Raw genomic sequence first — 10781 nt, forward strand, 5'->3', positions numbered from 1 at the left:
TGTTTTGGTCAACTTTACTTCAGTTTTATTTATTTAGTTCTCTTAGGTTTATAAAATTATTAGAGCAGCAGAAGTTAGGTGGTATATGGTATAAACGTGAAATGCATGGGCCTTGAATTAGGAAAGGAGAGCCATATATATAAGAGTAATGTTACATATAGTTATAAAATTGTAAATGCCGCGCAATCGCTTTGAAAAAGAGTGGGGTTCACGATTAAAAAGTTAGTTTTTTTTTTTTCATGTGGGTTTTATATTAATCTATCTTTTTCAAAGCGACTGCACGTTACTTGCACAACTACGACTGCAAATATCATTACTCTATATATAAAACTAATTATTTCTTGCAACACACTTGGGGAAGAAGCTTTCATACATGGTTAGGCACTCTTTTGATTACAAAGCCTGTGTGCAGGTAGGTACACCGTACCAAGACCGAATGGGCGTTACTATTCTGCATTTCAGACCGTGTTTCTATCGGGACTCTTATATTATTGTGTAACTCGAGAGAGCCAAGGGAAAAATAAAACCTAGTTGGTTAATAGTTCCATTGGCCATTCATTCTAATTCTCACATCTAACCTAAATTATTTACTGTTAATTTAATTGATTTTACAATAAATTATAAATATGATATTCGATTTATTTAATTATATACATAAGAGCATCCTTATTATTATTTATTCTAATTGACCTCTTCACGAAATGAGAGAAATAAAGTATAGTTTTTTAATTTTCGTTTCTTCCTACTAAAGTACTTGAGCTTTTAATGTGATATGGGATTTCATAAAGACAAGGTTTTATGTGAGTCAAAAAAGAAAAAAAGAAAAATACAAGGCTTAAATTCCGGATACATGACCCCTCTCTTAAGAACTAGAGGTACTATAAAATACTCAAATATGGATTAAAAAAATATTCAATTCCATTGAATTCTAAGCAAGTTTGCAATACCATTTCATCCATTAGTCGGAGGACTTTTATTCATCAATTTGAGCACATCATGCAGGCATGGGGAGTTTAAATGAACAAGTACTTAAGATAAATTTAAGCTTAGCTTAATTTGATCATTAGATAGTCTGTTTATGACAATAAAATTAAGTTAACTTATTAAATGATAGAACTCAAACTTAATCAATTGAGATATTATTCACGAACATGAACTTCTTGCTAAGGTAAGATATGGCTCTTTCATTTGAGAAAGAAGCGCCTTATATATTATTATAATATTAGTAAAGTCGCCTTAGCCTATCTAAGTAAAGGGTATTTTCTTGCTCATTAGTGTTTTAGAAAGATTGTAGGGTGCTAGCTTGCTAATAATATAGGGTTTTTTAGTTTGATCAGAATTGATTTTTATGATGGAATAGTAGAAGTGGAGACAGACAAAGAAGGGACTCTAACATTCCTGCTAACTCCTAGGATGAGAAGTAGGTCCTTTGCTTTTTGGTAGAAATAGTCCCATCCTTTGTTGCCCCTTGATAGATTGCGTCTACTTAGCGAACTGGCAGGACGTGGAGATCGATTGATCAATATGAATCTCGAGAGTGGATGGTTGACCACCGCCCCCTTGTCTTGGAGGCTTTCTAGCTGGTGAGGGTTTTGCTACCGTAACCTCGTCTGCCTTCCTGACTACGGATAGGCTACTAGGCTTTACATTTCATCCCTTGAGAATACCACATCAAGGTGACAAGATTCGAACATATGGCGTGCCCTTTATACCCAAAACCGATGCACTATCTCAAACACTTATACTCGTTTACTCGTTTGTATATATTACTGTATATATAATATATATAAAAACAGTTTTTTAATATAGTTTATAATAAAAATAGGTTGTATTTGTGTGTTTATCTTAAAATTTTTGTTTTTGTTTGGTTGTAGTTTTTGTTTGCATTTTTATTTTGATAGTGTAACATGGTGTTAGGATTGTTGAGGATGTGTCCCACCATCGTTTGTGCAACCGCTCACCTGCAAATAGTAAGAGGACTCCGATGGGGTGCACTTGAGAATATTTTGATGCTTAAGTCAATTCAACACCTCTTAAGAGTATATCATTCAACTCAGGATTCAAAAGAGAGATCCTTCCATTCTTATCAACGGTTACTTGGTATATATAGATTCCAATGTGATGACTATCTTGTATAGTGTTTATCGGAGTAGATTATCACTTAGTAACTAAAGTGATCATGTATCTACATGGGAATCATTATCTCTTCGTGAAAGGTGGTGTGTGGTGTGTTGGACTCTACTGGGTTTTGGACTCTTTATAATCTCCTTGGGCCTTCAGAGTGCCGTTCATATTGGGCTTTGAATACTGAATGGATCTTTCAACTAAAATAGGCCCTCCAACAACCTTGCTAATTCCCTTCGCCCCGAGGCGTGGGGAATTGATGTTGACAAATTTTGCAATCACATCAATGGCGTGAGCCTTGTCATGGGCTCACTTTTTTCCATTTCAGGCCCATTCTCTCTCTCTCTCTCTCTCTCTCTCTCTCTCTCTCTCTAACAGCTTTTATCCTATTTGTGGACCATTAAGCACCCCGCTTGCCCTTTACATTTCTCCTTTCGCGCCGTTTCATTTTTTCTTTTCAGAAACCAAAAAGCCGTGTCAGGCCATGATGTTTACGGCTACTGCTGTTCCATATTTGCCTCTCTTTAAATACCCTTCTCTCAATCTCCTTTATTCTCTTTTTCGCTCATTTTCCCTTTTCGTGCTTTTCTTGCTCGTGCTCTCGCTTTGTTCTTATTTCTTTTTTACTTGCCCCTTTTGCTTTCTTCATTCACTCGTCATTCTTTCCCTTCCAGTTTCTATGGCTGAATGAGGTGACAGCTTTGTATAACCTTTTTAAGTCTCGGAGGGCACAACCTTCGATGGGTATGGGTGGCATTCAGCCCTCAAAGAGAAGCATCTTCCAGTGATTCGGGATGAATTTCACATACCTGAGGGGGCGGTGATGAAGGTTCTCCCATTTGGGTGTTGCGACGATGAGGATTTTGCAGGCAAGGTTACTTTGACCACGTCCCTACTGTCCCATGGGTTGAGACTCCTCTTTTGCCTGCCCCTTCAAGACATCTTGGATTTACTCGATCTGGCGCCTGCTCAACTAGATCCCTTTGCATTGAGGGCTTACCTTTTCACCTGCATCGTTTTTGGCATGGTCCTAGAGCCTCTTGAGGATCTTTACCCTAACCTGATTGCTTAAGAGTTCTTGGCTTTCTATAATGTGAGGCCAGCCACCAAGGGCAATGTCTCCAACTTTCGTAAGTAAGATAAAGGGCGGACTTTGGCTCGATTTGAAACTCAGCATTCTAATGCCAAAATGTGGACGAGCAGTTTTTTCTATATCATTGGCCGGGGCTTGGAGTTTCCCCCCCTTGAAACCCCTTTAAGAGATTTTCATGTTAGGGCAATTTGGCGTCCCTTCTTGAAGAAAAGAGTTTGTGGGCAACAATGGAACCTTTGTCACTTCGGGAGCTAGCCCGAATTGAAACTGTTCGTTCTTGGGCCGCGACTTATCTTGACGATCTTTGGACTAATTTTCTGCTGGCGCCCACTCATATTGACCGGTTCTTGATGTCTCCCAATCATTCCCATGTTTAGGGGCGTTCGTTCTTGATTTCGGACCTCGTCCCTCCTCCTAAATTAGGGAAACCCTCAGAGAAAGGTAAGAAGGATGGTTCAGCCATCCAATAAAAGCAGGAGAAAAAGAAACGGTCTGAGAAGAAAGAAAGTGAAGAGAAGAGGGAAAAAAAGAAGCAAGAAAGGGAATGAAGATAAAGGGCAGAGGAAAAGAGCTCGCTTCGAAAACTCTTCTCCCTCTTTGCCTCAACAAAAGAAAACCTGGTGCCCTCGGAGGGTGGCCAGGCCCAAACGCTTGTGCAGCTAGCCACTGCTGCACTTCCAATACCAAAACTGAAGCAAACTTTGGCACCCTTAGGGGGGACCAAGTCCAACCGCCTACCCCATCAGTTATTGTCGCACTCCTTGCACCTTGTTGCTCCTCTGCATGGCCACGTTCTTCTGACCTGAGAGACGCTGAAGGTTTGGCTAGCGTGACCCTTTTTGATTTGGCTGCTACCTTCCAACTTGAGCCCCTCTAGCAGGCATGCCCACTAGCGTCTAACCCTATATTTGAATTTCCTGTTTTAGAAGGTCCATTGATAGGGAAGGGTGAGTTGGATGCTGAAGTTGCTGCCTCCCTTAACTTGAACTCTGTCACGAGCGTAGGGGTTCATCCATCTATGGAGGAGGATCTCGTTCCTTCCCCCGACAGGGGATGTTCATGAAGAGACAAAAAGTGCTCTTCCCTCCCTTGGGTCGAATGGAGCTTCTGCTTGTACTGAAGACTTGGGTGATAGGGCTGCAGATCAGGGCGACATAGCTGGGAGAATATCCCCTTGCCGCGAGGATGTCCGTGACGAGGTGGGAGCAAACCAAATCTCCCCAGATACCCCGCCAGTCACTGTTTTTGGGGAAGTACCCCTTCATTGGTTGGCAATGGCGAATGCCTTTCTCTTCCTCCCCTTTACGCCCCATCCTTCGGTGGAGATACCGACTCCATCCTTGAAGAGGAACTGGGCAGCTTGTTGGTTGAAGATACCCGCCTAATTGAGGCCGACTTGTCCTACACTAGGTCCCATTTTCCACCTCTACGCCTTGGAGGTTCGCCAGAAAGAATGGTAGATTCGACACTAAGGCTTGCGAAGGCTTCCTCGCCCGGGGATGTTCCTAACCTTGGATAGATTTTTGGCAGTGATGCCAGTGCCCAAGCTGGAGCCAATGCCTAAGTTGGAGCCAGTGCCCAAGCTGGAGCCACTGCCCAGATGGCTCGTAGGCTAAAGGATTGGTTTCCTGAGGTATCTTCATCATGTGACTTGCTTTCTTTCTTTTCTACACTTTTTCGCAGTTTCTTTCTTTAGTGTCTTCTTCTTTTGTAGGGCATTAATGACCTAGCGGTGTGGGTTATGGTTGATCGTGCCCGCCTAGAGAAGGAGGTTAGGGAAGGATGAAAGCTGTGCTACACTGCCAAGCGTGCTTCCGGGAAGTGGCGCGTTGACTGGGCTAAGTTGGGAGCTTTGACAGAGAAGAAGAAGGAGCTAGAGATATTGCTAGAGCAGTCAAAGGGCTACTCCCACTCATTTCAAGGCAATCTAGAGATGTGTGAAGGTGAAGTCCTTGAGCTTCATGATGCCGTTTGCCTTGCTAAAGTGGCGAAGATCAGAGATGACTTCGCCTTAAGGCTTCTTGAGTCAGAAAGGGACTCTACAAGGTCCCAACTCTCTAATACTTGAAAAGGCTTTGAGTTTGAATTGACTCGCCTTAATTCTGAGCTTCTCGCCTGTAGCAGGGATTTAGACTCGACCCGCGAAGAACTGGCCCATTCATAGGAACGTAGTCATGGGTTAGCTCAGTAGTTGATGACCTCCTTGGAGAAAACCTGCCATATCGCCCTTGAACTTTCTGAGGCACGAGGGGCCTTGGCAGAACTCCAAGAATGCATACCCTCGAAACTTAGGAAGACAAATTTGGCTTTCCTCACCAAGGACCAGTAGCAGACCAAGAAGATGGATGAGCTAGCTGTTGCTCAGGTGGAGATTGAACGCCTTCGTGGTTAGTTAGCCTTCGTCCCTGCTACCAGGGATCGTGCCTTTGCTTATGGTTATGGCGCCGGCATTCTGAGGCTCAAGTCCCGCATGGTAATCGACCTTGCTACAGACCTCGAGGCTTTAGACCAAGGATTGTTTTCTCGTGAGGAAGCTGCTTGTCGTCGAGCTGACACCTTTGGGTGGGAAGAGATGCTAGATGCCTTCATATGCATACCTCCGTTGCCACCGTTCGATGGGGATGACGCCCCTTAGCTTTTTGGCCCTTGCTTTGAATACTTTTGTATTTTACACATATTGTACTTTTGCTTTGTTAATAATAAAATTTGGTTTACAATGATGAATATCTGTCAATTTTTCTTCTGCACATTTTTTGCTCTTGGTCTTCTATTTTTATTTGGATTGCTTGTCTTTTGCCCTATGGTTTCCTAAGCCATTGTTTGTGAGAGGTACTTAGGGGTATTGTGGTCTTATGACCTTTGCACCCCCTTTATAAGGCACTGCAGACCACTAAGGCTTGTCATAGGTGTTTTTAGCGGTGTCGTGGTTTGATAACCTATGCACATTACTGCATGGCACCACAAGCTACTAAGGCTTGTCATAGGTGTTTAGGGTGACATGGTCTGATGACCCCTGCTCTCTTTTTTCATGGAGCGTTTGCTTAACTTTGTACAAATGCGCGCCTGTGTGTACTTACTTTTACCAGGAAACCACCAATAAAACAAAGCGTAACTGGATTTTGTAACAAATAGATGCAAATGCTACCGAAAACATGGATAAATAAACATAATAATATCAATAAAAAGACGTGAAATGAAAGTAAACGGAATCGTTACAAATATTACTGATAAAATTTCCTTAAGTGCTCTATATTCCATGGACGTGGCACTTCCTTGCCCTGGCTATCTTTCAAACTGTTTGACCCAGGCCTGTTGTTAGTTACCACCAGGTAAGGCCCTTCCCATCGGGGCTCCATTTTTCCTTCACCTTGGGTAGTCACCCCGCTTTTCTTCAAGACCAGATCTCCTACTTCAAAGTCCTGGGCCTTTCCCTCTTGTTGAAGTACTGCTCGGTTTTAGCTTTTTCTTGCAACATTCTGGCTTCCACTATTTTCCTTTCTTACTCTAATAAGTCAAGGTACTCCTCTATATTTTTATCATTTTAAGTGGTCGAGAAGTAGCTCATTCTGTAGCTTGGGAGCTCTAGTTCGATTGGGGGTACCGCCTCGCACCCGTATGCCAATGTGAATGGGGATTCCCTTGTTGGAGTCTTAACCGACGTTTTATATGCCCAAAGTACCCTTGGAAACTCGTCTACCTAGTCTCCCTTTTTCTTTGTGACCCTCTTCTTTAGGATTGAGAGTAATGCCTTGTTTGTTGCTTCCGCTTGCCCATTTGCTTGGGGGTTCAGGGTGAGGAGTACTTTATCTTAATCTTCAACTCAGGACACCACTCTTTGTAATGGTCAGAGTCAAACTGGAAAACTGGTGTCCATTGTATTTTACTATGCTTTGCCAGATTCTGAATCTACAAACAATGTTTTTCCACAAGAATCTTGTCACGGTCTTGCTTGTCATAGTCACCAATGGTTCCGCTTCTGCCCACTTCGTAAAGTAATCTACGGCTACGATCGTGAACTTTACTTCGCCTCTTCCTGGTGGGAAAGGTCCAACTAGATTCACGCCCCACTGGGCATAAGGCCATGGCGTTGTCATAAATGTTAACATCTTTGGAGGGGCGTGCGGTACCAGCGCGTACGTCTGTCACTTGACACATTTTTTAGTGAATTCTCGAGCGTCTCTTAACATGTTGGGCCAAGAGTATCCTGCCCTTACTACCTTTCTGGCTAAAGTTTTCCATCAGAATGGTTTCCACATATTCTTTTATGTATTTCTGCTAAGACATACAACGCTTCTTGTGGGGAAATACACTACAACAATGGGATTGAAGATCCTTTTATAAAAGACTCCATCAATAAGCATGAACCTTGCCGCCTTTCTGCTTACCCTCCTTGCTTCCTCCTTCTTCTCTGGTAACTTCCCTTCATCTAGGTATTGGACCACACTATTCGCCCAATATGGGATATTGGAGCCCAAGACGCCTACTTCTCTTTCAATAGCCGAGATCTCAACAACTCTTCTTTCCACTTACCACGGAAGGGGTGCCTCCTCCATTCTTGACGCCGTGCGCGCCAATCTATCTACCACTTCATTATCCTTCCTTGGTATTTGGGTTATATTAATATATGAGAAGAGGTTGCGTACCTCCCAAACTCGTGCTAAATATTTCTTCAATTTCTCCCATTTTGTAGCGTATAAGCCCAACACTTGATTCACGACTACCTGCGAGTTTGACTTTGCCTTTATCTCAGTGCCCCTATCTTGGTGGCAATAGAGAGTCCTACCACGAGTGCTTCATATTCGGCTTCATTGTTGATTACCTTAAATGCCAACGTCGCCATGTAGTGTCATTTTCTACCATTTGGGCTTAGTAAATGAATTCCTAGGCCTCCACCCACTCGATAAGATGAGCCATCTATGAGGAGTACCCATGGCTTTCCATTGGAGCCACCGTGTCTTCTTGGGAAAAACCCAAAAACTCGCCAGTGCTTGACCCTTTACTGCCCTTTTCGTTATATACTCTAAATCAAATTCACTCAATTCAATCGACCACCCTACCAGTCTTCTTGAGTTGTCAAGTTTTCTAAGAGTTTTTGCTAATGGGCTCTCTATGAGCACCTTTATCTTGTGGGCTTGAAAGTATGGGTGGAGTCTTCTTGCCACCAAGGCGAAGGCTAACATCTCAACCTGAGGGTACCTTATTTCTGCTCTTCTGAGATCCAAACTTACATAACACACAGGGTATTGGGGCTGCTCCTTCCTCTTTTACCAGGACGGTAGACAATGCTTGTAGGGAAACTACTAAGTATACACAAAACTCATCACCATTCTTTGGTTACTTTAGGAGTGATGGGCTAGCCAAGTGCTGCTTCAAATTTTCAAAGGCCTCATCACACTCTTCATTCCAGGTATGTGCCTTGCATATTACTCAGCAAAAAGGGAGGTATTTATCTGTAGACTTGGCTATGAATTTACTCAAGGCAGCTACCCTGCACGCCAACCGCTAAGTTTTGTTTAGATTTCTTGGTGGTTTCATGTTGAGTATGACTCCTATCTTATCTGGAGAGGCCTCAATTCCTCTTTCAGATACAATAAATCCCAAGAATTTTTTTGATTCAACTCCGAAAGCACATTTTGCAGGGTTTAGTCTCATTTTGTAATGGCGTAAGATCCCAAACGCCTTTCGTAGGTCGTCAAGGTGTCTGGCAGGTTCCTTACTTTTTACTAACAGGTTGTCCACATATACCTCCATGGACCTCCCAATCTGCTCATTGAACATGCGATTAACCAACCTTTGGTAGGTCGCCCCCGCATTTTTCAGTTCAAATGGCATAACCTGGTAGCAATACAACTCTCGATCCATTATAAATGATGTTTTCTCCTCATTCGCTGCATGCATTCTTATCTGGTTGTAACCCTAGTAGACATCCATGAAACTCAGCATACAATGTTTCATTGTTGCGTCCACGATAATGTTGATGCATGGTAAAGGAAAACTGTCCTTTGCGCAAGCTTTATTCAGGTCCGTGAATTCCATGCACATTCTCTACTTCCCATTCGTTTTTTTCACCAACACGACATCAGATAATCACTCTGAGTAATGAGCTTCCTCAATGAATCCGACAGCTAATAACCTCTCCACTTCCTCGTTAATGGCGGCATACTTCTTTGAACTGAAAAAAATTCATTTTTTGGTGTATCGCCCTGTGGGCGGGATCCACACACAGGCTGTGTTCAATGACGTTGTTGTCTATGCCAAGCATGTCTTCATGACTCCATGCAAAAACATCCCTGTGTTCTATCAACATTTGCTTCAGGGCTTCTTTGTCCTTCGATGGCACTTGGGTCCCAATTTGTGTGGTGGTCCTGGGGCGGTCAAGATACAGCGTCACAAGTTCCAATGGCTCATTAGCCTCGACATGTTGCTGCTTCTGCTCGTCTCTAACCTCCACGCCTTTTTTCATAGCCACCATCAAAGGTGGTGGAAGGGATGGTACCAGTGCTTCGTTTTGTCCTTCTACAACATAAACTTTACTTCGACTATCTTTTAACTCTTGCACATAACATTCCCATGCTAGAGCTTGTTCACCTTGCAACTCTATGACCTTGCATTCTGTTGGGAACTTCATCTTAAGGTGATATGTGGATGTTATCGCCTTGAGATGGTTGAGTATCTGTCTTCCCAATATTGCATTGAAGGAGGATGGGGCTTTTACAACCAAGAAGTCGGTCATGGTGGTAGCTATTAGCTCCCCCGTTCCCGTGGTTACAGGGAGTGTGATAGCCTCAGCAGGCTGTATTGTATCTCTAAAGAAACCTTTTAATGGTGTTGGGGAGGGCGTCAATTTATTGGCGCTGATACCCATTTTGACGAATGCTTCCAGGAATAGTATATTTGCAGAGCTCTCGTTGTCGATTAGCACCCGCCTAGTTATATAGTTTGCTATCACAAGGGTAACCACTAAAGCATCATCATGCGGATACAACACTCCTTCCCAGTCCTCCTCCCCAAAAGACACTGTCATCTGATTGCTAAGCCTCTGGTGTTTTGGGGCTCTGTTTGTCACATATACTTTTTCATACCTTACCCTCCGTGCATACGCCTTCCTACTAAATGTGGATACACCTCCCCCAGCAAAACCCCCTGCTATAATCTGAATCTCTCCTATGGGTGCCTTATTCATATTGCCTTGTTGTTTCGGTGATCCTCAACTCGGTATTGCTATTGGTGCTTAGGACTGATACTCCTTCTAGTACCCGGCCTGGAGTCCTAGCATCTCTTCGGTTTTGAGCATTTTGCTACCATCCGCTCCAACTCTCCCGTTCCCGCTAGCTCAATCACTCTTTTCCTCATAGTTGTGCAGTCCTCTGTCTAGTGTGACCCTGTCTGGTGGTACTTGTAGTAGCGATTGCCTGCCTTAAGTTGATGTTTTTCTTTACTCTTATTTTATTCTTCCCGTACATTTAAATTACTATGTATCAATCTAGGGCCATGAGCTAGTCACCTTTCTTTTCTCCTTACTTGCTGACTTGCACCATTTTTTTTTTGTCAACCTACCCGCTCA

The 10781-nt window shown here is 43.1% G+C and overlaps 1 protein-coding gene across 1 annotated transcript; it reads right to left on the minus strand.

The window, feature by feature from the left end:
* Positions 1–8719: 8719 nt before the first annotated feature.
* LOC122306375 lies at positions 8720–10400 on the minus strand. Its single transcript, XM_043118804.1, has 2 exons — positions 9381–10400; positions 8720–9133 (listed from the first exon to the last, which is right to left on the minus strand). Exons 1-2 carry the CDS (start codon positions 10398–10400, stop codon positions 8720–8722), a joined length of 1434 nt encoding a protein of 477 aa, XP_042974738.1.
* Positions 10401–10781: the final 381 nt, after the last annotated feature.

The sequence above is a fragment of the Carya illinoinensis genome, chromosome 4 (genome assembly GCF_018687715.1).
Source record: "Carya illinoinensis cultivar Pawnee chromosome 4, C.illinoinensisPawnee_v1, whole genome shotgun sequence".
NCBI classification, from domain to species: domain Eukaryota; kingdom Viridiplantae; phylum Streptophyta; class Magnoliopsida; order Fagales; family Juglandaceae; genus Carya; species Carya illinoinensis.